The sequence below is a fragment of the Pongo abelii genome, chromosome 2, assembly GCF_028885655.2.
Source record: "Pongo abelii isolate AG06213 chromosome 2, NHGRI_mPonAbe1-v2.0_pri, whole genome shotgun sequence".
Classification (NCBI taxonomy): Eukaryota; Metazoa; Chordata; class Mammalia; order Primates; family Hominidae; genus Pongo; species Pongo abelii.
Genome location: NC_085928.1, coordinates 195,489,429 through 195,514,580, shown reverse-complemented (window position 1 = coordinate 195,514,580; position 25,152 = coordinate 195,489,429). Strand labels below are relative to the sequence as shown.

At 45.7% G+C, this 25,152-nt stretch overlaps 2 protein-coding genes and 1 long non-coding RNA gene across 15 annotated transcripts in view; 2 read left to right on the top strand and 1 right to left on the bottom strand.

Moving 5' to 3' along the window:
- Positions 1 to 2,717, top strand: part of LIPH (lipase H) — a 74,777-nt gene extending 72,060 nt beyond the window's left edge. For all 7 annotated transcript variants that reach the window (XR_008524104.2, XM_063722586.1, XM_054553104.2 and 4 more), the window contains one exon: positions 108 to 2,717. Coding sequence is in view for 6 of the 7 variants with exons in the window: in XM_063722586.1 (XP_063578656.1) it covers positions 108 to 195 (88 nt within the window). In the remaining variant the exon portion in view is untranslated. The remainder of the gene's footprint in view (positions 1 to 107) is intronic.
- On the bottom strand, positions 2,124 to 9,787 carry LOC134761116 (uncharacterized). 2 transcript variants are annotated; one of them, XR_010139371.1, is made up of 3 exons: positions 9,045 to 9,787; positions 5,399 to 8,871; positions 2,124 to 4,717 (listed from the first exon to the last, which is right to left on the bottom strand). It is a non-coding gene; the product is annotated as an uncharacterized LOC134761116 (long non-coding RNA). The 2 variants fall into 2 exon arrangements; XR_010139370.1 differs by having other exon boundaries at positions 5,399 to 9,787.
- On the top strand, positions 9,719 to 25,152 carry TMEM41A (transmembrane protein 41A). Of its 6 annotated transcripts, XR_010139369.1 has the most exons (7): positions 9,762 to 9,970; positions 11,817 to 11,970; positions 13,485 to 13,646; positions 14,039 to 14,177; positions 17,070 to 18,888; positions 19,793 to 19,864; positions 22,289 to 25,152. XR_010139369.1 is itself a non-coding variant. In XM_054553105.2 (6 exons), the coding sequence occupies exons 1-6, from the start codon at positions 9,852 to 9,854 to the stop codon at positions 17,083 to 17,085; spliced, it is 660 nt and encodes a 219-aa protein (XP_054409080.1). In that variant the 5' UTR covers positions 9,769 to 9,851; the 3' UTR covers positions 17,086 to 25,152. The 6 variants fall into 6 exon arrangements, 3 of the variants coding, with proteins under 3 accessions (XP_002814416.1, XP_054409080.1, XP_009237897.1); XR_010139368.1 differs by having other exon boundaries at positions 19,793 to 25,152; XR_010139367.1 differs by having other exon boundaries at positions 17,070 to 19,864.

Below are 25,152 nucleotides of genomic sequence, written 5' to 3'. Positions count from 1 at the left end.
AAAAACAATTGCTAAATAATTTTGTATCTTAAGGATATAATATTATTTACTAGACCATTGCATTTTTATAAATTCATTGACAAGGATATTTTGTCTTATTCTCCCAGACCCCAGCTGTGTCGGTATGATCTTGTCCTGATGGAAAACGTTGAAACAGTCTTCCAACCTATTCTTTGCCCAGAGTTGCAGTTGTAACTTTTGCCAGGACACATGGGCATCAATAATAGAAAGAAAGCTACAACCACAGGCTGTTTGAAAGCTTCACCTCACCTTTTCTGCAAGGCACAAAAAGTATGAAAAAAACCAAGGCTTTTTTCAGTAGCGTCCTATGGATGTCACATTGTACAACGTCAAACAACCTTGTGATTATAAAACGATCCTGGGAAGGGAGCCCCTAACTAGGGCAAGTCAGAAATAGCCAGGCTTGCGGCAGCCCAGCGCTGTGTCTGCTGCGTCCTGGGGCCTCGTTTGTTCCGACCTGTCAATTCCGCTGCCTGTCACGCGGGTGGTTCTGCCCATCGTGGCTGCGGGTCAAGCATCTTCAAGGGAAGGACGGACTGGAGGCCTCACCGTGGACTCAACTCTGCATTCTCCGTGCCACATTCCTCCAGTTCCCACACGTAGAAGGGAACGAAACTGATGTCTACCTCATGGGGCTGCTGTGTGGGTTTGGGAGGCAAATACCTTTGAAGGGTTTTTTGAAATCCCATAGGTGCCACATCTATGAGATGTTTGATAAATGTGAATACGCTTTTATTTATTTTCATAGGGCTTATCTAATTTGCAATAACAGAGCCTCTCTCTATCAACACCAGCTTCTCTCTCGGGCTGTTTGCTCAGGGAAGGCCAGAAAGCCAGGTGCTGGCCCTCTGCCTTCTCTAAAGTGTTGTTGGAGCATGGAGGAGCTGGAGGAGATGGGGATGGAATGACAGCTAAGAGGGCGGCTGCTGGGACTAGATAGTAAGTGGATGAAGAAAGAAGGACGAGGAAGCTGTGGGGCAGCCTCTCCACACGGGGACAGGGGATGGAGCATGAGGCAAGAGAAGGAAAAGCAGAGCTTATTTTTCACCTAAGGTGGAGAAGTATCACTTTACAGGCAACCCTCATTTTAAGCAACCCTTAAGAAATGTTTATGTTTCTTTATTACCAATGTAATCTATGATTATTGAAGGAAATTTAGAAAATGCATAGATACAAAATTAAAAAAAATACTATCCACGATCCCACCTATTAGACGTAATTAATGTTAGCCTTTTGGAACAAGGCTGTCACCTGTTTTGCTAACACGTGAATTCAAAGCATGAACTGGTTTACTTTTGGAAAATCTGAAGCCTCCAGTTTGAGGAATCCTTTGCTTCCCTGGAGGTAGATGCTGTCTGCGAATCTAGAATGACAGCAGGAGTCCAGTCAAGAGGTCCTGTCAGGCCAAGGCCAGAAAAAAGGGAGGACAATCCCTGGGGCCAGATGCCCAGTGGGAGGGGAGGCACGATCTGTCCCAGGGCTGTGGTCACTGCAGGAAGGTCTGTGAAAAGGAGGTGACAGGCCCAGTCACCTGCTCTTCACCCAAGTGATTGCTCCTTCAACTGCTATCTGTGAAAATAGCCCTTGTTATGAAGAAATCGACTCTCTCTCTCTCTTTTTTTTGGAGTTGCCTAGGCTGGAGTGCAATGGTATGATCTCAGCTCACTGCAACCTCCACCTCCCAGGTTCAATTGATTCTCCTGCCTCAGCCTCCTGAGTAGCTGGGATTACAGGCATGTGCCACCACACCCGGCTAGTTTTTGTATTTTTAGTAGAGACAGGGTTTTACCATGTTAGTTAGGCTGGTCTCGAACTCCTGCCCTCAGGTGACTGCCCGTCTCGGCCTCCCAAAGTGCTGGGATTACAGGCATGAGCCACCACACCTGGTGAAGAAATGGATTCTCTATGTCATAAATTAAAGAAATCTATAATTATATTCCTGTGTGGCACATCTGCTTACAGATTTACATTTGCAGCAAATACAGAGTCTGTTTTATTTAAGCGAGGGATGACTGAACTCTGAGTGGAACAAGCTCTTGGACATGTTACCATCCTTCCTCCTCCTTCCCACATTTCCTCAGCAATTGTGGATAGAGATATCAGTGTGCTGTAGGCCCTTTTTTTTTTTTTTAGATGGAGTCTCGTTGTGTTACCCAGGCTGGAGTGCAGTGGCACGATCTCTGCTCACTGCAACCTCTGCCTCCCGGGTTCAAGCAATTCTCTGCCTCAGCCTCCCAAGTAGCTGGGATTACAGGCCATGCCTGGCTAATTTTTGTATTTTTAGTAGAGACCTGGTTTCACCGTCTTGGCCTTGAACTCCTAACCTTGTGATCCGCCCGCCTTGGCCTCTCAAAGTTCTGGGATTACAGGTGTGAGCCATCGCGCCCGGCAGCCCTGGTTTCTTCTTAGAGTTTTATTGGTCCGTATTTTGATTAGCACAGTCACTTTTTTGTTCTTTTTCCTGGTAAGCAGGGAGTCAAAACAATAGCAAGAAAATGCCAGAAATAGAATTTCTACCAATTTGTAAACTCTAGGCTCATGGGTCTCCTAGACCAGGAGGATGGTCTGGCTCACTGTAGGATGGGTAGATGGGTGAATGAATGGATAAAGAAAGGAAGTTTGTTCACCAGAGGAGATGAATTTCAATAAATTTCATGTAACAGTGATCAGGAGAAATAAAGGCAGTTATAATTGTGGCCACTCTGTTCTCAGAGTCTTTCTTCCAAGGGCCCCTGGAACTTTTGACTGTCTCTTGTTATCCTTGCTTCTCCTCCCCTCTCTTTCTCAGTACCATGTATCTGTCTGAGTGCCAAATTCAAAGTACAATTAAATTACAGTCCACCCTATTCCCTCCCCGCTTCACTGGTGACCTCCTACTCATCATTTGGATCGTGGCTCAATTGCCACCTCCTCAGGGAGTCTTCTTGGACCTTATTTCCATACAGAGAGGTTCCACACTGTACCTCTCCTTCATAGCACTTTTTACTTATATTTTTTAACATTTTTTTCGAGACGGAATCTCACTCTGTCACCTAGGCTGGAGTGCAGTGGTGCAATCTTGGCTCACTGTAACCTCTGCCTCCCGGGTTCCAATGAGTCTCGTGCCTCAGCCTCCCAAATAGGTGGAACTACAGGCCAGTGCCACCATGCCCAGCTAATTTTTGTAATTTTAGTAGAGACGGGGTTTCACCATATTGGCCAGGTTGATGTCGAATTCCTGACCTCAAGTGATCTGCCTGCTTCGGTCTCCCAAAGTACTGGGATTACAGGCGTGAGCCACCGCACCTGGCCTATTTTTTTTTATTTTATTTGTGTGATTATTTGATAAATATCTGTCTTCTCCACTAGACTGCTCTGCAAGGCAGGAGCCATGTGCTTACCATATAGTCTGCATTCAGGAAACATTTATTAAATGAACACTCTTTGTTATTTTCTGAGCCCCATGGAACCATGTTCAGTTGTGAGTAAAGACTTGCCCTCCACCCTAGCCATGATCTGTTTCCATGAGGCTGCCTAACCTTCTCTGCCTTAGACTTTTCTCCCAGACACCTTCATTACTATTGTCCCCATTATCTTTGGAGGCCAATAGCCCATTTCCCAGACTTCCTCGAAAAGAGAGAAGTTGGCTCCTTTGTCACTTTTTTTTTTTTTTTTTTTGAGATGGAGTCTTGCTCTGTTGCCCAGCTGGAGTGCAGTGACCTGATCTCGGTTCACTGCAACCTCCACCTCATGGGTTCAAGCTATTCTCCTGCCTCAGCCTCCCGAGTAGCTGGGATTACAGGCACATGCCACCACGCCCAGCTAATTTTTGTATTTTTAGTAGAGACAGGGTTTCACCATGTTGGCCAGGCTGGTCTCAAACTCCTGAACTCCGGAGATATGCCTGCCTTGGCCTCCCAAAGTGCTGGGATTATAGGTGTGAGCCACTACACCCTGCCCCTTTGTCACTTCTTATCACATCTTCCAGGTGGTCTCAACACCTCACAAGCTCACCTGTCGAAAATCTAGGGGATTTTGTCCTTACATCCTCATTTTAGCACAATTTCCAAAACCCTCCAGGACCTTACAACATTAGTGGAGGCTGCCAAGCTGTAGTTAAAACCCTCCCTTGTTTGCTTTTCCATGACTCTCCATTCCACCACTCACTTTGCTGCCAACTTTGTATGTTGTATTAGTCCCTTCTCAGGCTGCTATGAAGAAATATCCAAGACTGGGTAATTTATAAAGGAAAGAGATTTAATTGACCCACAGTTCTACATGGCTGAGGAGGCCTCAGGAAACTTACAATCATGATGGAAGGGAAACCAAACACATCCTTCTTTACATGGTGTCAGGAGAGAGAAGAATGAGCTGAGTGAAGGGGGAAGCCCCTTATAAAACCATCAGATCTCGTGAGGACTCACTATCACGAGAATAGCATGGGGGAAACTGCCCTTATGATTCAATTACCTCTTACTGGGCCCCTCCCACCACAAGTGGAGATTATGGGAACTACAATTCAGGATGAGATTTGGGTGGGGCCACAGTCAAACCATATCATACGTGCTTCTGTCACTGCTGTTATGCTGTGTTGTAATTTGTTTCCGTGTCTTTAACTCCTCCAAGACTGTGAGCTCCACAAGAGCAGCTGCTATTTATTTTTGGCTCTCTAGCACCTAGCACAATGCTAGGCACAGAGTAGGTGCTTGATAAATGTCTGTTGGACAGAATGGAATGGATGATGCTTAGAAACTTGAGGGAATCACCTCCATTCTGACTTAGACATCAACACACTTAACAATGTTATTTCTAAAGTCCTAAACTTAGAACCTCCTACCCTTGGACCCCTGCCCCTTGCTCTCATTCCTATAGAACTCCATCATAGCCAAGGAGACTTTGGATGCAAGGGACAGAAATCCACTCACACCCAAATTTAACAGATTATTGAGAGAGAGAGAGACAGGACTTGTGGAAACCCAGGAAGAGGTGATCCACCAAATCTCAGGAAGGGCAGGGATGGGGCAGCCCTAGAGCCTTCAGCAACAAGAGTTTGTGGGCCTTTATTAACCGTAGCGCTCTGCCATGAATCTCTTTGACTGAGCTCAGCTCCCTTCATGGGGCAGCTTCATTGGGTTCTTGGCCACTCACTGACTAGGTGGCCCAATTCCAAAGTCCAGGGACAGGAAACAGCCCTTGGCTCCTCCTCCTGAGGAAGACATCTAACCAGTTCCAATCAGTCATGGTTGGGGTGGGGGTGGGGAAGCAAAATCACATGGACTTCAGAGCTACTCTTTTCAAGTGCTCTAGGCAAGCCTGATTAAGCCAGAAAAGGTTGGCTGCTCTTCCCAAAGAGGCACAGTAAATGCCAGGCTAACTCACTCCCACGGGAACCTCTTACCTGTTCGTTTCTCCCACCTGTTTCCCAATCCAGCATGTGCCTGGGAAAGGACTGCAGTTGACGGAGGATTGCAGCTGTCCTTTGTCAGACTGTGTGGGCCTGTGCTGTAAATGAGTGGCCTCGACGGGGGCTGCTGCAGCCTGCGGGAGGTGCACTGGGTGATTAAAGTTAGCTCTGCAGGTACTGGGTTGGGGGCCAGGAGGGTTGGGGATGCTGAGATTGGGGAAACACAGTCCAGGGCTTCTTCCCTAGGCAGACAGGTTGAGCGAGAGGAATGACAACATGAGTACAGGGGGCAGGTCAGAGGAAGCAAGCAGATGCTCCAGTTGTGAGCCTGTAGCAAAGCAGGTTAGCACCACCCAAAATAGCTCTGTCAAAGGTCCCTTACCGCTTCATGTTGGCCAATTTCCATGACCCTCAGGTTTCCCTGCTGGGTTTCTCCATGGACTCTGACACTGTGCCCCAGTTCCTTTTGTAATAGTCTTTCTTGGGCTCTCAGGACGTTTCTTTTTTTCTGTTTCTCATCTCACAAATGAGAGTGCATCTTGTTCTCTTTCACTGTTTCCACCATTTCTTTACCAGCCTCCTGATTTCGGTCTTCTTTCTCAAAAGGGTAGTGCATGGTAAGACATTTGGGCTCTGCTGTTTGCGAGGTGTATGACCTCTGTTGCTCTGTTGACTTCATTCTTCCTAAGCTTCATTTTCCCAGGCTATAAATGTGAGACTGTTAAGAGTTCCTACTTTAGACCGGGCATTGTGGCTGAAGGCTGTAATCCCAGCACTTTGTGGGGCCAAGGCAGAAGGAACACCAGAGGCCAGAAGTTCAAGACTAGCCTGGGCAACATAGTAATACCCTGTCTCTCAAAAAAGAGTTCCTACTTCATGAAGGTTGTTATATGGAATAAATAAACTCATGTAAGTAAAAGGCTTAGTATGGGCCAGGCGCAGTGGCTCATGCCTGTAATCCCAGCACTTTGGGAGGCTGAGGCGGGCAGATCTTGAGGTCAGGAGATCAAGACCATCCTGACTAACATGGTGAAACGCTGTCTCTACTAAAAATACAAAAAATTAGCTGGGTGTGGTGGCACGCACCTGTAGTCCCAGCTACTTGGGAGGCTGAGGCAGGAGAATCGCTTGAACCCAAGAGAAGGAGGTTGCAGTGAGCCGAGATCGCACCACTGCACTCCAGCCGGAGCAACAGAGCGAGACTCCATCTCAAAAAAAAAAAAAATGCTTAGTATGGGGTCTGGAGTGTACTATGTACTCAGTGAAAGTCAGCTGCTGTTACTTTCCCTCTCATGTGGTTTCTAGGAGACCTTCTCCCCTCCCCTAATTTCAACTATCTCCTGTAGAATGACCTCCAAATCTGAATGTTCGGTCTGAGCTCCAGAGTGTCACCTGCATGTCGAATGGCAGTGAAGGGCAGAGGAAAAAGCATGGCCTCACGTGATGGCAGACAAAGGCTTGTTCCTGTTCAGCACTAACAGCTGTAAACTTTGCTCAAGTGATTTCATCTGAACATGTGTTCATCCACTCATCCATGAGTAGAATATTGACACTCGCTTTGCTGAAGTGGAATAAGTTTTGCCTTGTCTATTTCATCCATGGCACTTACCATGCTCTAGAATTACATCTTTCCATGCTCTTCCCCAGCTGAAATGAAAGGGAGGTCCTTGCCAGCAGGAGCCTCGCCTCCTTTCTCCTCACTCTATTCCTTGCCCCAGCAGTCTCCTAGCACAGGCTCAATAACATCAGTTCCTCATTCACTTTCTCTCCTTCTATATCCCTTTGACTTCTCAAGGTCAATATGTACCAAACCAAACAACTAATCATTGTCTTCACTAGACCTGACCCATGAATTTAACAAACAATTATTAAGTGCCAGTGTTAAGGGTTGAGACAGAAAGAGATAGTTGAGACATTGTCTCATTGATGGAAATGTTCACTGTCTACTAGGGAGACGGATAATGACACTGGAATATGTATTTGCGACAGGATTACAGACATTTCTCAGGGGGCCCCAAGCATGGAGAAGGAATGTTTCTGACTATAGGGGTTGGAGAAGGCCTCTCAGAGAACGTGATAATTATCCTGGGTCCTGATGAAAGGGTAGAAATTTGCCAGGCAGAGAAGATTGACAGATGGCTAGAAGAGTGGTGTGATGGGGCATGAACCAACATGGTGTGTTCAGCTGGAATGGAAGGCTGACACCATTTTCCCCCATTTTCTTAAGTGGAAATTTGACACATACACAAGAATAGAAAAAAAAATAGTATAACCCCCAAATAGTATAAAACACCCAGGTGATCACCCAGCTTCAACAACTATCAACTCATGGATAATCTTTTTCTACCTATATCCTTACTCACTAAACCCCCATACCATTATTTTGACACAAATCTCAGACATCGAATAATTTCATTTGTAAATATTTTTTGATTCTACATGCTATAACAATTCAGTGAAAAAAAACTTTTAAATAAATAAATACTTTGGTATCTTAAAAAGTTAAAGTATATCCTCTTTTTGTCCTTAAAAAGGAGTGATACATAGCATACTCTAACCATGCAACTTGTTTGTTTTATTTGTATCTTAGCCATCTATCTGGTGACCGCACTGTATCAGGATATGTAGAATTGCTTTCCTCTTTTAGGAGGCTACCTAGTATTCCATTTGTGAATATACCATAGTTAACCTAGCCAGTCGCCAGCTGATGGGCATTTAGGTTGTTCCCAATCTCCTAACCTAAAAACAAAGCTGAGAGAATACCCTTAAATATACATCTTTGCTACCTATGGGGATTCTTGGATGTGGAATTAAATTCCATTACATTCTTGGATGTAGGTTAGATTCTTGGATGTAGAATTGCTGAGATCTTGTGCACATGGATTCTGAAAGGTGCTCCCTATTTGGCCCAACAGGTGCTTTAAATAATATGACAAGGATGCTTTCTCTCTGTTGTCCAGGCTTTTGACACTTTGGAGTTCTCTTTCTGTCCCTTCCTTCGTTTGCTCAGTGACATATCATACCAAGTCAACTACTCCAGCCTCCTCCCTCCATGTCCGTTGCTGTGGTCCTGGGTCAGGCCTGAATGCTTTCTTTCTTTCTTTTTTGAGACAGTTTCGCTCTTGTTGCCAAGGCTGGAGTGCAGTGGTGCAATGTCGGCTCACTGCAACCTCTGCCTTCCAGGTTCAAGCGATTCTCGTGCCTCAGCCTCCCGAGTAACTGGGATTACAGGCACGTGCCATCATGCTCGGCTAATTATTGTATTTTTAGTACAGACGGGGTTTCACCATGTTGGACAGGCTAGTCTCGAACTCCTGACATCAAGTGATCCACCCGCCTCTGCTTCCCAAAATCCTGGGATTACAGGCGTAAGCCACCACGCCCAGCCAGGCTGGAGTACTTTCTTATCAGGACAGTTGCGGCTATCAAGTCAGCATGTATTCTAATCATCTGCCAAAGCGAACATCCTAAAACAGGAACGAAATCATTCTCTTACTTAAACACCTCTGTTGGTGTCTCATCTACATTATTAAAAGTCTAACTCCTTAGCCTGCCTTCAGTGCACTCTTGTTTGTCCCCAGATTCTCACTTATTTCTCATATACCTTAGGCTTCACTGAAACTGGATTCTGGTGCCTTACCTGGGACCTTGTTCACCCATTCCCTTCTTTTTCTGCTTGAAGAAAAGTGTTGCTCATCCTTGAAGGTAAACTTAAACTCCATCTCCTCCATAAAGCCACACAGTGTAAGGGCCACTGGTTTTGGACTCAGGTTGACTTGGATTCTTATACTGTCTCTCTTTTGGGGGGATGTCATTTAATTCTTCTGAAACTCAGAGTTTTCATCTGTTAGAGAAAGACAAAAATACCTACCTTGGAGGATGATTGTGAGGCTCAGGGATGACGGGAATATAGTAGGAGCTGAATTAAAAGCAATTCTGATTATTTCCGTGGTCACTATTGCCGCCCCACCGCACTCAAGCAGCCCCTGGTGCCACACCAGCTACATTTGCTTTGTGTGACAGCAGGTTGTGGACAAGACTGCCTTGACCTCTAGACTGCAAGCTCGCTGTGGGCCGGGCTCACGATTCACCCCCGGATCTCCCAGCCCTGGCACCAAGCCGGCACTGGGGGCGCTCCATGCCTGCAGAATAAGTGGAGAAAGCGACAGGGATAAACGTAGAAAAACAAGCACAGACAGACGGAGAGAGGGCAGACTGGGAGGCAGGTTTTTCCGGGAGTCTCCACCGAAGGACAGAGAGGGCGGAGTCAGAATCGGGCGCGGGGGCCTGACTCGGGAGGCGGGGCCTGGTTCGGGGGCGGGTCTTGGCGCGGACCCCTCCCCGGTCCGTCCGTGAACGTGCTCCGCTGGCTCAGTCCGCCCGCCGCTGCGTCCCGGGGTGCAAGTGAGCTTCTCGGCTGCCCCGCGGGCCGGGGTGCGGGGCCGACATGCGCCCGCTGCTCGGCCTCCTTCTGGTCTTCGCCGGCTGCACCTTCGCCTTGTACTTGCTGTCGACGCGACTGCCCCGCGGGCGGAGACTGGGCTCCACCGAGGAGGCTGGAGGCAGGTGCGTGGCGGGAATCCGGGTTCGGGTCAGAGGAAGGGAGCCAGGTCCGAGGACCGGGGCTGGGAATCGGAAATTCGGAGATTCGGGTTCCGGTATCGGAGGCGTTGGGAATTGAGGTTCACTTATCGGACTGGAATCCGGGTCTGGTATCCGGGCCCTTGTCCGCACGGTCTCGGACAGGCGGGTGGATGGGAGTCCGGTTCCGGGCCTGACTGGGACCTGTGTGGTGCCGGCTGCGGGGTGTGCAGGGCGTCACGCCGCGGTGCCTTTGGTTGGATGGATTTGCCGGGGGAGACGCGGCGGTGAGCCTGCCCGCGCCGTTGCTTTCCCAGTCCCAGCCCTGGGCCCCATTTCCAGCCCACCTTCGCCCCCGTGCGGGCCCCCAGCCCCTTCAAGTCCACTTTCAACTGCCTCTCCTCCTCCCCACCCCACTTACGTCAGGTCTGCCCTTGAGACTTTAGACGTTAGATCTTCAGGAGAAATGTTGCATAGACAACTTTAAATTATTCACGAATTAATTATAGGCTCTGCCCGTCTTCCTGGTTGTCTCTACTTTTACCTTTTTTTTTTTTTCTGAGACGGAGTCTCGCTCTGTCACCCAGGCTGGAGTGCAGTGGCGCGATCTCGGCTTACTTTAACCTCCTCCTCCCGGGTTCGAGCGATTCACCTGCCTCAGCTTCCCAAGTAACTGGGACTACAGGCGCGCGCCACCACCGCCGGCTAATTTTTGTATTTTTAGTAAAGACGGGGGTCTCATCATGTTGGCCAGGCTGGTCTCGGACCCCTGACCTCAGGTGATCCGCCTGCCTCAGCCTCCCAAAGTTTTGGGATTACAGGCGCGAGCCATCGCGCCTGGCCCCCTTTTCCCCTTCTAATGAACGACTGGTCGAGGCAGGAGGCAGAGCAGTATTTACCTGGCCGGTTTTTGTGAGTGCTGCATACTCTTTATAAAGTGCATGGAAGTGTGCCTAGTACAGCATTGCGTGGTTTAGGGAATTACTGATATTTGACTATTAAGGCAGCTGTTTTCAGTTATTGTATTCTTTTGCTATAGCTAAGAAGGCTCTGCTGTGGGTGTCGGACATACCAAGAGAAGCATTCTCATGAGAAGTAGGAGGGTTTGCTCATGATTAATCAGTGATGGATTCAAGGACTGTTCAGATGGCAGAGGCAAGGTAGCCTTTATACTACAACCCTTGGACAGGATTCAAAGTGCATTGAGGACCAGATTAAGAGCAGAGTTAAATAGTGGGCTCTTTGAAAGGGTTCGATTCAAGCCTGACATATTATCAAAAAAGTTACGTTTATCCTATGGGATAGATATACTTTCCTGAAGAATCTTTAATTGGCTTTATAGTGAATGCTAAAAAGTCGTTTTACTTGGCACCTCAGGAACAGTTTGAATTGTTCTTGGTTTGTGGGGGAGGCAGTGTCCTTGAAAGGAAGGCAATTTAGGACATTTAGAACTTGCCTGGAAATGAATCCATTTGCCTCTTAAGAACAGATTCTAAAATCCCAGAGCTAAAGGGGAACTTAATGACTGTTTAGCACCAACCCCTCATTTTTTAGATAAAGAAACAGACTCAGGGACTAGTCCAAGGACATAAAACAGAAAGTAGCAGGGTTGGGATGTTAACCCAGGTCTTTTGCTTCCAAACGAGGGCTCTCCTGTCTGTCTCTGCAACGTTGTATCAGGTCATCTGTCGTTGGGAGTGTATGTGTTCCCAGCAGACCAGATGATGGGCATATTTATAAACCTACTCTGAAAAGAAGACACAGCGAGTGACTTTCATGGGCACTGGACTGATCTGAACTCATGTTTCCATCTGCTTTTCCAAATCCCCAGGTCGCTGTGGTTCCCCTCCGACCTGGCAGAGCTGCGGGAGCTCTCTGAGGTCCTTCGAGAGTACCGGAAGGAGCACCAGGCCTACGTGTTCCTGCTCTTCTGCAGCGCCTACCTCTACAAACAGGGCTTTGCCATCCCCGGCTCCAGCTTCCTGGTCAGTGGCCTGCCCTCCCTCCAACCGTGTTTCCTTATCTGTAAAATTTGGATACTCCCCTGTAACCTCATGGGATAGTTGTGTGGGGATGATTAAACGTGACAGTGGGTGTATCGGGGCTGGCACACATTGGCCCTCAGCGCCTACTGAGGGATTGAGCACCGAAGTGGGAGACGCTGACAGCTTCCTTTTGTACTGCTTCCTTCTCCCACCCCAGCCTGTTTCTCTCCTCTAGGCTGAGGCTGGACCTGCTCAAACAGTTTCCTTGTCGGAAACTAGAAGAAAAGCAAACATGTCTAAGAGAGGCAGGGGAGGTGTGTGGGGCTCGGGGTCAGGGGCTGACTCCTTGAGGCTGCCCTATGTCTGTCTTCTGTCTTGAACTGATCCCTCTTCAGGGCAGAGAGCCAGCTGCTGCTTGGTGGGGGCTCCACATCCAGATCTGAGGGTGAACCCTGACTCTGCCTGCTGTGCTCTTGGGGAGGATACTTAACCTCTCACCTGTAGAATGGGGCAAGGATGGCATGACTCAGGGATGTAGTGAGGATTACACAGGACATGTAGTCAAGCACTTAACACAGTGCTCAGCGGCTCCCCGGCTTCCCACTTCCAAGGCTTCCTTTTACTTTCTCTCTTGGATCCCATGTTTTGTCAGGATGATGTCTACCAACCAAAATGCATTTAGGAAGTATTGGTTCACTTTTCCCTTTTTCTTAAACCGAGACGTCTTCAAGTGTTGGCTAGAGCTCTGGTCAACATGGAACCCCGGTATTAGCATACTACATAGATGTAATTCCAGCAAAAAGCAAAGAAACAAGACACCTTAACATAGCTTGTGTGGTCTTACCAAGGGAAAATTTATGGTTTGTGTTCATCTTTTGAAATGGTAAAAATAACTTGTGAGTTTCATTTCTACTTTCTTGGAGCCCCAGTAATTGTAGAATCTACCATAGCCACAGATCCCATTTAATTCTCTCCTGCCCTCTGAGGCTTTTATCCTTATCCTCATTTTCAAGGTGAAGAGACTGATGCCAGGTGTAGTTCCCAGCCTTTTCATAATTTTTCATTCACCTCTTTAAATGGCAATTGGGACCTGGGGCAGTGGCTCATGCCTGCAATCCTAGCACTTTGGGAGGCTGAGGTGGGAGGATCACTTGAGTCCAGGAGTTTGAAACCAGCCTGGGCAACACAGTGAGACCCCATCTCTACAAAAAATTTTAAAAAGTAGGTGGATATGGTGGTGTGTGCCTACAGTCCTAGCTGCTTGGGAGGCTGAGGCAGGAGGATCGCTTGATCCAGGAGTTCGAGGATGTAGTGAGCTATGATCATGTCACTGTACTCCAGCATGGGTGACAGAGCGAGATCCTATTTCTTAAATAAATAAATAAATAATGCAGTTGGGTTTTAGCTGGAAAAAAGCAGTGGAGGAGGAGGGAACCTGTGACTCTCAGGCTCCAAGATGAGGTGCCTGGTAGCTGCCAGATGTTCACATGCCTGAGGGTTTGTTTTCTTTGCAGAATGTTTTAGCTGGTGCCTTGTTTGGGCCATGGCTGGGGCTTCTGCTGTGCTGTGTGTTGACCTCAGTGGGTGCCACATGCTGCTACCTGCTCTCCAGTATTTTTGGCAAACAGTTGGTGGTGTCCTACTTTCCTGATAAAGTGGCCCTGCTGCAGAGAAAGGTAAGGGGAGGGGTCACATCTGAGAGCTGGGACCCCAGAGAGTCACTTCATGCATGGCCTTGAGAGAAGCCAGTGGCAGGGATTTCCCACAGGACTCTTCCACGGTGTCTCGGGAGGTCCTAGGGGTTCTTTTGATGTCTTCAGGAGACATAGACCTGGGATCAAATCCCAGCTCCATCATTACCAGCTCTGTGACTTTGGGCAAGTTCTCAACTTCTCTGATCCTCAGCATCTCTATTTTAAAATGAGGAAAACAGTCTTTTCTTGGAGGGTTGTTGGAAGAATTGGGAACAGATTATGTAAAGAGTCTAGAACAGTGCCCGGCACCAGCAGGTTTTCAATACCTGGAGACCCTTTCTGCTTCTTAACAGCTTTCTTCTCTTTGGCTACAGGTGGAGGAGAACAGAAACAGCTTGTTTTTTTTCTTGTTGTTTTTGAGACTTTTCCCCATGACACCAAACTGGTTCTTGAACCTCTCGGCCCCGATTCTGAACATCCCCATCGTGCAGTTCTTCTTCTCAGTTCTTATCGGTAAGATGCTAGTGGAGTAGGTTTGAGTCTTCAGAGCTGTCACGTTGGGGGTCTGCCCTGGGTTATTGGCCATGTGAGCGTGTGCCTGCTTCTGAGAACAGAGGCTCACAAAGTGTGACTTCAAGCCTTATGATCTAAAGAAATGATTCCTGATTTCAGATCTACTCAGGCTTCAACATGAAAACCCATAAAAATACTTTTAAATACTTTTGGACTAAATAAAGATTGTTCATTGCATGGCTGTATGTGCTAGGCACTGGGATTAGAAAAGATAGTCTGTGTAAAGTATACAACTTGGCCCATAGTAAGTACTCAGTAAATGCTAGCAGGAAGAGCAGGGTTGGAATGAGGGTATGTGTGTGTCCATGAGTTTTGAGTGGGGACAGAAGAAAGGAGCAGAGCAAGGGACTTCCTGTCTGGTTTTTGGCCCCTGTTTTGATTAAGTTCTGCCTTAGGAATTGCTGGCATCAATGAGGTTCCTTCCTGCCTTTTGACAATTGCACAACCTGCAGCAAGCTACTTACCCTTAATGGGCCACCTGGCTAGGAATAGAGCAGCGTTTCTCAAAGTGTGGGCCTTGGGCCACCTTTATCAGATTGGCAGGGTCAGGGGGCTTCTTGAGAATCTAGATTTGGGGCCTACTCCAGACCTACTGAATCAGAATCTTGGGAGTGGGATCTGGGAATATGCATTTTAATCCAGTTCCTAGTCAGTCATTTTCAAACTGCAAACCCAGTCGTTCTCAAACTGCAAACCTATTAAGAATCGCCTGCAAACCTATTAAAAACCACTTGGAAGCCGGGCTCAGCAGCTCACGCCTGTAATCCCAGCACTTTGGGAGGCTGAGGCAGGCGGATCACTTGAGGTTGGGAGTTCAAGACCAGCCTGGCCAACATGGTGAAACCTCATCTCTACTAAAAATACAAAAATTAGCCTGACGTGGTGGTGTGCATCTGTAATTCAACTACTTGGGAGGCTGAGGCAGGAGAATCGCTTGAACCTGGGAGGCGGAGGTTGCAGTAAGCTGAGAGGATGACGCTTCACTCCAGCCTGGGTGACAGAGTGAGGCTCCATCTCAAAAAAAAAAAAAAAAAGCAAAAAAAAACACAACAAAACAACAAAACATCACCTGTGTAGATTTTAATCCCTAAGCTAAGGCTACACCACATATCAACTAAATCATCTCTGGGGTAGGACTCAGGGATCAGGATCTTTTAACGTTTTCCAGGTGATGGAAGTAGTTAGTCCCTAAAAGGGATTCTGCTGGATCCTGAGTTTTGCAGTCTACTGAATTTAGATGATATCTAAAGTTTCTCCTTGCCTTTGACAATTATATGACCTCCAGCGAGCTACTTACTCTGAATGGGCCACTCGTCCAGATAAGGGGCTGGGACTAGAGCAGTGTTTCTCGAAGTATGGGCCTTGGACTACCTTTATCAGAGTGGTAAAGTGCTAACATCCTATAAAATCAGTGTCTGCTACTTTCTCCATACTGGAAGAAAACCACCCTCCTTAAGCCTAAGGCAAGGATCTCTTTCTTTAAACCTTCCTTAGAGCCTAGAGGGAAAGACGATTCAGGGCTTCTAGGTCAAACAGAGCAAATCTGTGGTTGAGCAGCTGCTATTAATAGGGATACCTGAGAGAAATGGAGATCTTAAATAGAAGCAAGATCTACCACAGCCAATTCTGGTCATATTGGCTTTCAGACAAAGTGCCTCAGGCCCTCAGCTAGTGGGGGTTTGCTGCTTCTAATTACCTAGGTGGCATGAGGCTTGGCAAGATTCTGGAGACCGGGCTTCCTGTCCCCTATCTCACAAGCTGTGTGACCCTGAGGGGTCTGGGATCTTCATCTCATGTATACTTCCTCTCTTATAGAAGAGGAATGGACTATCAGAGGGTTCCAAACCAATCGGAATCTCAGGGTGGGAGTGGAGAAGGGGCTTTTAAAATACAGGTTCCTGGGCACTACCCCAGAACCAAGTAACCAGAATTTCTGGGGTGGAGCTGAAGGATGTGGTTTTTAACAATGTCACCAGCTGATCGTTCTGCAGCCAGCCCGTTCAGCCAGCCAGACTTTTGGAATCCAGTGGATTTGATGACATCTTTGAGACGGTGCAGAATGTGAATAGTACTTCTTTTACAAAACTGTTTTTTTGTTTGTTTGTCAACAGTGGCACTTCTCTCTTTACTTTGGCTGTTGGGTACTCAGAACCAAATTTGGGGCCCACTTTTAGCAAACAGGTGAACCTTATGCATTTTTCTACTAACTGTACTCCCTGATGTCTTGTATTCTTCTGCAGGCATTTTACTTTTCGTATTTAAACTTTTATTTATTTATTTACTTTTGAGACAGAGTCTGGCTCTATCGCCTGGGCTGAAGTGCAGTGGTAAGATCTCAGCTTACTGCCACCTCTGCCTCCCAGGTTCCAGTGATTCTCCTACCTCAGCCTCCCGAGTAGCTAGGATTACAGGCGCATGCCACCACGCCCAGCTAATTTTTGTGTTTTTAGTAGAGACGGGGTTTCACCATGTTGGCCAGGCTGATCTCGAACTCCTGACCTCAGGTGATCCACCTCGGCCTCCCAAAGTGCTGGGATTACAGGCATAAGCCACCATTCCTGGCCCTATTTTAAAATTATCTTATAGTAGCGTGTATTATTTGTGTAAATATCTCAAGTTCTTTTGTTGAACAAGACAGGCATATATGGGAAGTGAGGGAAGGAGGGAAAATAATAGAAAAGAAGGAAAGAAGGGAAAGAGTTAATATGTGTAAGGGTCAAGAGTCAAGCAAAAAAAAAACTGTAGTCACTGTTCCTGGTGACATTTCTGAATTATTATTTTCTTAATTTTGCTGCCGCTAGTAACAGGCGCTTTTCCCTTTTCTTCTTCCAGGTTTGATCCCATATAATTTCATCTGTGTGCAGACGGGCTCCATCCTGTCAACCCTAACCTCTCTGGATGCTCTTTTCTCCTGGGACACTGTCTTTAAGCTGTTGGCCATTGCCATGGTGGCATTAATTCCTGGAACCCTCATTAAAAAATTTAGTCAGAAACATCTGCAATTGAATGAAACAAGCACTGCTAATCATATACACAGTAGAAAAGACACGTGATCTGGATTTTCTGTTTGCCACGTTCCTGGACTCAGTTACTTATTTGTGTAATGGATGTGGCCCTCTAAAGCCCCTCATTGTTTTTAATTGCCTTCTATAGGTGATGTGGACACTGTGCATCAATGTGCAGTGTCTTGTCAGAAAGGACACTCTGGTCTTGAAGATGTATTACATCAGGTTTTCAAACCAGCCCTGGTGTAGCAGACACTGCAACGGATGCCTCCTAGAAAATGCTGTTTGTGGCCAGGCACGGTGGCTCACGCCTGTAATCCCAGCACTTGAGGCCGGTGGTTCACGAGGTCAGGAGTTCAAGACCAGCCTGGCCAAGATGGTGAAATCCTGTCTCTAATAAAAATACAAAAATTAGCTGGGCATGGTGGCAGGCGCCTGTAATCCCAGCTACTGGGGAGGCTGAGGCAGGAGAATTGCTTGAACCGAGGTGGCAGAGGTTGCAGTGAGCCAAGATCACACCACTGCACTCCAGCCTGGGTGATAGAGTGAGACTCTGTCTCAACAAAAAAAAAAAAAAAAAAAGAAAAAGAAAATGCTGTTTGTATTTTGTGGTCTAATAAGGAGCTCGGGATAACCTGTTGTATTTGCCTTATGCCAGCCCCTGAGCTGCCTTGGGAGAAGATGCTGATCGTCCTTGTCCAGAGTACTGCTTTTGCAGAGTGACAGGCTGCTGGGACAGATGTCCTCCTGTTGCATCTTTGTGGATGTTTAGTACCGATGATGACATGGGAACCCACATCACTGACACTGCTCTTCTTCTGTTAGTCTCTTGAAGAGCATTTCTTTTGTATTTTTTTGCTGATGACCTACCTCTTCATAAGCCAAGTGAAACAAGTTGACGAACTGCCTAGGACTTCCATGTATTGCTCACATACATGATGACATACATGATTTCTGTCACACTCTTGTGTTCAGACACACGTTACCACGTATGTCAAACCTTATGATTGCATGTCCTGACAGTTAAGCTGATCGCAAACAGACTATTAAATATGAATGGAGCAAACGCTGTATGTCCTGGATATGTTCTGGAGAAATTCTTACCCATCTGGATGGGGTAGGGCCGGCCCTTGACTCACCTGAATCATGACCAGGCAAACATTTTCTCTGTCCCTTCTGCAGGAATCCGTTCTGTGTCATGCTAGGAGAATGGGTTCAGTATATGGGGCCATCAGGCAGTATACGCTCTGAATGTTTTTCATTTTTTTATTTGCTTAGAGTAACTAAAGAACAATTGTATCTTTTAATTCAAAGAGGAAACCTTGGCTTCTGTTAACTTTGTTGTGTTGTATCTTAATGGCCTATAGCTGTCATTACTTCCTGTAGCTGCAGTACAGAATTGTAACAGACCTGGATGAATGCTTCCAAAGACAGAAGGACCTTGGCACCTAAACTGACCAGCCCTGTGATCCTGCACCCCACAGGAGTAACTCATCAGGACTTACCAGACTGCTGCTCTTGGGCATCATCTGCTGGGTTGATGATTTGGTTTGGCTAAGAGTCTTGCCAAGACTGTAATCTAGGCCTCTTGTTCTACATGAATTCTTGGGAGTTACTCATGTTCCATAGGAAGAGTGCATTCCCAGGTGATGGTTTTTGGTTATGGTATGATCCTTTCACACCAAGGATTTCGTTGTTTAAAACGTGTTTCTTTAAAAGAAGACTTGATAACGAGAGTGGGGGAAGGAGGCAGCAGACTTTGAAGACTGTGGCCTTTGGTATTCTGGAGTAGGGGGAGGGAAGGAGAAACATGTTTTCCACATCATCACAAATGTGTGCCCTTTGCCCTTTTTCAGGATCCTTAGATTTGCCTCCCTCCCTCCACCCCCACCATTTTGCAATAATGTGCCTTATCAGTTGTGAGTTTACAGGCAAAGCAATTTCCCAAATAAATGGATGTAAGTGTTCTATGTGGTGCTTGTTTGAACATGTTGCTAACTTTCAACTACCTTTGCCAGTGGGAATTAGGATTGGCTGAAAATTGGACAGTCCAAAATGGTGTTTTAAGCTTTCCACTCAATGCTTCTTACCAAAATAATTTCTCAGCAGCCAGATTTTCATCTTCATTTTCTCTCTCTGCTCCCTGTATAGTGGGGTCACTAGTAACAGGAGTAGCTACCAGATGGGCAGCAGGAAAGCATAGGGAAGAAGCAGAGTGCCGGTCTAGCTTTTACAGAATACTCAAGAAGAGGCTGTCACCAAATAAAATGATGATTGCCCCTTCCTTTCGTGGCTGTGTCAAATACAAGAATCACGTAAACGAGCTTTCTCCATTACCTGCTTTTTGTGGCTGCAGGAAACCCAGTCATGGAAAGTCTTCCTTTCCCTCAAGTTCTGACAAATGCTGAGATTAGTAAGGCAGCTCTCAGGGCACAAACAGTACATTTAGAAAAAGACAGGACTAGAAAACAGTGAAGTACACTTTTTGTTTAATTCCATGCATTTGTTTGCTTTGATAGTCATTCTTGTTCCCATTGCTGTTCAATACAGAGAGGGAGCCGGCATCAGAAAACAACACTGGGAGCTGGGGACTGACAGTACAGGAGACCACAGGGGAGCCAGGTAAGGGGGTTCATTTGGAGACTTAACCACAAAAGAGAAATTCATTTGCTCCAAGTCGATAGGAGCTCAAATTACTGTAATAAAGCATCAAAGAGGGTCTTCCCACTTCCAGAGTCTGGGAAGTGGTCACTCTGAAGGTGAAGAGCCACTGGGGTGATATGGGCAAGAGGGGACATCTTCCTAATAGCTTACACATGCTGGCTGGGGTTCCCTTGGCCTGCAGTCACTGGAGGACCCTGTCCACCTGGTCACTGGACAGCAGCCTGGGGCCGGGAGCCAGCGATCCCTGAGTGCTGTGAAGTGGCTCTGGAGAGCAGACCTGGGATGCTGCTGGGAGCTTCCTTATGGTGGCCTTGCCATCTGCTTAGGGCTCTGCTCTGTGAAGTCCTGCCATCGTACCCTGGCCACGTGACAGTTAACAAAAGCCTTAACCCACCTCTTGTTTCTCAGAGCAGTGATTTCAGAGCTCCCCTCTTTAGCCACCTGTCCCTGAGAAAGGCTCCAGGTTCCACAAGGGTCCTCTGCTTAGCCTAGTTCAGTCCAACTTGAATAGGCATTTGCAGTGTCAGTTGTAACATGCGAACAAGCAGATTAATATGATTCTAATGTGCCAGTCTGTGAGGTTGGTAACACTGGTGGTGTGAGTATCCTAGGATATTTGTCCTATGAAATCAGCAAAGAAGAAATATTTTGCTGCCTGGAAAGGCACTAAATTCATACTGACAGTACAAGTCAAAGTCTCAAAAAGAATGTCACATTGTTTTGGTACATGAGTCTCACAGAGTCTAAGAAGCAAGTAACTGGGACTTATATTAATTTTCTATTTATAAAAGGTGAGGGAGGAACATATTCATTCAACAGAATTAAATGATGTGAATGAAGAGACATTTTGGAATGGGATCCATCAGTGATTGGTGTTCCTTCAGTTGGAATTGTTGTCCAAAAGGGCAGTAGGTAGAGGCAAGTGGCCTTTTCCCTTTCTGTGGTACCGCCCCTGACAGCCACAGGTGGATCCATAAGAGGACACTAGTGCGAGCCTGTCGTTCTGCCACTGGGGCTAACTCAAGCTCAGATGGCAATTCCAATCAAGTGGCAATTGTTGCTCCAAGTGCTATGTTGAGAGGTTCTGAGGCTGTGTCTAGGCTCAGTAGGAAAGATACGATGCTCAATACATAATGTTGGTCTTGGTCTTGGAGGTGGTAGATGGTGGTAAGTGGTAGTATAATATTTTGGCTTCTGGCTCAGTGGAAAAACAAAACATAGCACACTCTACTGCAGAGCAGGGCAGGAACTCTACGGTTTATAAATATTATGTTCTGGAGAATTCAGTTCCAGGAAGTTCAAGTGGGACTGTTTTAAGAAAAGGAAAAAAAAATTGAGACATAAGGACATTGAAGAAAAAAAGAGTAAATCATTTGATCAAAAAGGATGCATTTATTCTTAAGGGATGCCAATGTTCCACAGTGGGAGAGGGCATTTAAAATAGTCTGGAGGCTGGGTGTGGCAGCTCACACTTGTAATCCCAGTACTTTGGGAGGTGAAAGCAAGAGGATCGCTAGAGCCCAGAGTTCGATACCAGCCCGGGGAACACAGGGAGACCCCCCATCTCTACAAAAAAAAAAAAAATGTTGTGCATGGTGACATACACCTGTGGTCCCAGCTACTCAGGAGGCTGAGGTGGGAGGATCACTTGAGCCCAGGAGTTTGAGGCTGCAGTGAGCCATAATCATGCCACTGTACTCCAACCTGGTGACAGAGTGAGATCCTGCCCCCCTCCCCTCAAAAAAAAAGTCTGGGTTGGTTCCAGGTAAATCCCAAACCCAAGCACATCTATTACTTAGAAGGAGAGGGGAATAATTTAGCATGATGAAGCTCTACAGCAGATGTCCAATACTTACTAAATCCTACTCAAAATGTCTTTAATTCTAGAAGGATAGATTTGTTTGATGCCAACATTTTAAAATATAGTATCTCAACTTCAAGTAGCTAGATGAAGATGCTAGTTTACAATAGAGCTAGCATCTTCATCTTTCTCAGTAGGAGCTCCCCACCATCTTGCAAACAGGTCTAAACTTAAGTGGTGGTAAGGTCCATTATAATTTCAAAGTAGATGCAGGCTTCTCAGTCCCTCAGCAAAGCAATTTTAAAAGGAACTTTTATCCAGAGGATATGATCTTGAAATAGATGAAAATCAGAACCAAATGCTCATCTGCAACCCAAATTAAAACTCATCATCTTGCAGTCAGTCAAAAACAGATGCTAACAGAACACAGACATTCATCCCAAGATGGTGAAACTTTCCATCAATGAAGCAGCTTGAAATCACAGTCTTATGAGGTTCCTGGAAGCACTGTTGTAACACACTTGTCAGGACTGAAGAATTAGCTCATAACTTCCCTGAGCTCTTGATTCAACACTCTTCAGATGACTGTGGAGTCGTTCTCAAAGAAACATACATCAATTCAAGATTTTCCTGGTTATCACAAGGCAGGCAGCGAAGGACCAGGCTGGGCTAGAAAAGGTATTTCCCTTTTTAACCTCCACTAAGGACCTTATTCTTCTCTGAAACCGCTAGTCAATTCTACTAAAAAAAAAAATGTGTTCAATATGGACTTTATTTAACTCTCAACTATACAGTGAATGACTGAGATTCAGCCACTACGTACTACCCTAACATACTCATAACAGTTAATCCAGATAAGGTGTATGATGACAGTAGCGTAACAGATAATCAGGATGAGAATTCAAAAACATTGATCAAAATTATGAGGTATCAGGGGTAGGTTTTCTAGGAAGACAATCACTGAAAGATGTAAGATAGAAGCTGACCTTCATGTTTCTCTGTTGCCACTAAAGGTGGGCAAGAATTGGACAAAAGTGCCAGTGTTTTATGTTGGATAGAAAGAAGACATAGAGTTGTAGCATCTCTGTTCCAAAGAATAATGAACCAGAGAGATTTACAGTACAGTGAGATCTGAAGTCAGAGGATGGAAAATATAGCCTTTCAAGATTTTTTTCCAGTCGTTGGTCCTCTAAGTGACCAGGCCTCCTTCTTAAAGTTCTTTAGTCTTGTTCTAGGATGACATCACAGTTAGGGATTTTATGTCATGCCCTACATGTATATACAGTAGTCCTCCCTTATCTTTGGGGGATACATTCCAAGACCCTCAGTGGATGCCTAAAAACTCTGATAGTACCAGACTCTGATAGTACTATGTTTTTTTTTCTATACTTACATATCTATGATAAAATTTAGTTTGTAATTTAGGCACAGCACTCTTGCCCTTTGGGGCTATTATTAATTAAATAAGGGTACTTGAACACAAGCACTGTGATACAGTCATCTGATAACCAAGACAGTTGATCTGATCACCGAGACTGCTACTAAGTGACTAATGGATGAGCAGCATGAATATGCTGGACAGAGGGAGGATCACATCCAGGGCAGCAAGGGGCAAGATCTCATCATGCTCCTCAGAATGCTGTGCAATTAAAACTTATGAATTGTTTGTTTCTGGAATTTTCCATCAAATATTTTTGGACGGCGGTTGAGCATAACTGAAACCATGAAAAGTGAAGCCATGGGTAAGAGGGGACTACTGTATACCATTTCTTTTTTTTAGTCTCCCTACTACTCCCCACTAGGAGAATAAAGGTGGGAGAACAAAGGGGTCTGGCAGGAAGGAGACTGCAAACTATGTTGTCAATTCTTGAAATGAATCCATGAGCCCTGTGCGGAAACCCTCTAGGTCTGTTCCTCTCAGGACATTAAATCATTCTCTTTCTATTTCTAATATAGTCCCATGATTTTATTTCCTAAGAAACTTTAGAAAGTTTACAGCTTTTGAACTATATGTCCATCCACTGTTTGACATCCTGGGGGTCACCGGCCCACCCAGGAGCTTTCATGATCAAGTCAAAATCACAATGTATCCATTGGGCTTCAGGGCAGAACATGCATCCTCAGATGATTGTTATACACAGAAAATTAGGGAACACAGCTAAGATCAATACCAGGGAGCTCCCAAATGGGAGTTCCATTTCCATTCCTTCATTAAAATCATAAAATCCATAATAATTCCTGGTTAGCAATAAACACAACCATTGTGCCACATCATAAATCACACCTTCTGATCGACAGAAAATGAGAATGATAATATTATAAAATAAAATAACAATGATAATAATGCCATAACTTAAGATCTTTCATGTAGTCCAGCTACAGAATTTTTACAAAATGGAATAATTTAATGCAAACAATACTGTTCTTTGTATAAATTAAACATTTTCCTTCATCCTATCTAAGAGCTATAAATCACAGACACTACATTTTAAATCAATGTATCAACATAAAGTGTAAACAAATGGATCAAACAAGCAAAAGGAACTCTAAATTCCCTCCTGCCTTTCCTTTTTGGCTGATGCAATCAGTGAAACCCAGAGGAGTGGCAACATTTTCATGTGCATTGGAAATGGTTTAACAGCTGTCTGTGCAAGTATTTCCTAATGTCCAACGTGATGCAATGTCAGAGTCCAGCGAATCTAGAGAGGTTGTTTGACAGTAATCTATCTTGGAGACAGGGACAGGTACTAGGTCAACACCTATTTGTACATAAAATTCTAAAAAAAATTTTCCTTAAGGCCAAGGCACCATGAAGTACCTTGGAATGCTTTTCAGAGCCCATGACCCTGGAGACAGGCAGGACCTCATGCTTTTGGCAATGTAAAAATCTTTCCTATCCCTGCTCAGCATCCCTTGTTCTTTCCACAAATGTTCAAATCCAGTTATTTAAAACTGCATTGATTTGGAGTGAAGTAAAAGGTATTTTACAAGTAGCATTGAACAAAAATGTTATTGTGCTGGGAGAGGAGTTGCCTTTTGCAAGCTGCTTGTTTTTCCTTTATTCTGACAGTAGTAGCCAGTCATTAAGACTTCTAAGATAGGCTGGGCACAGTGGTTCATCCTGTAATCCCAGCACTTTGGGAGGCCGAGGCAGGCGGATCGCCTGAGGTCAGGAGTTTGAGACAAGCCTGGCCAACATGGTGAAACCCTGTCTCTACTAAAAATACAAAATTAGCCAGGTGTGGTTGCGGGTGCCTGTAATCCCAGCTACTCGGGAGGCTGAGGCAGGAGAATCGCTTGAACCTGGGAGGTGGAGATTGCAGTGAACCGAGATTGTGCCATTGCACTCTAGCCTGGGCAAAAAGAGCAAAACTCTGTCAAAAAAACAAACAAAACAAAACAAAACAAAACAAACCAACAGACCAAAAAAAAAAAAAAAAAAGAA

What these genes read in the sequence shown, in the direction of transcription:
- TMEM41A (XM_002814370.5), top strand. Translation starts at nt 9,852, where the DNA reads ATGCGCCCGCTGCTCGGCCTCCTTCTGGTCTTCGCCGGCTGCACCTTC. An exon ending in TCCCCGGCTCCAGCTTCCTG is followed by an intron (nt 11,971 to 13,484) that starts GTCAGTGGCCTG and finishes TTTTCTTTGCAG; the next exon opens with AATGTTTTAGCTGGTGCCTT. An exon ending in TGGCCCTGCTGCAGAGAAAG is followed by an intron (nt 13,647 to 14,038) that starts GTAAGGGGAGGG and finishes CTTTGGCTACAG; the next exon opens with GTGGAGGAGAACAGAAACAG.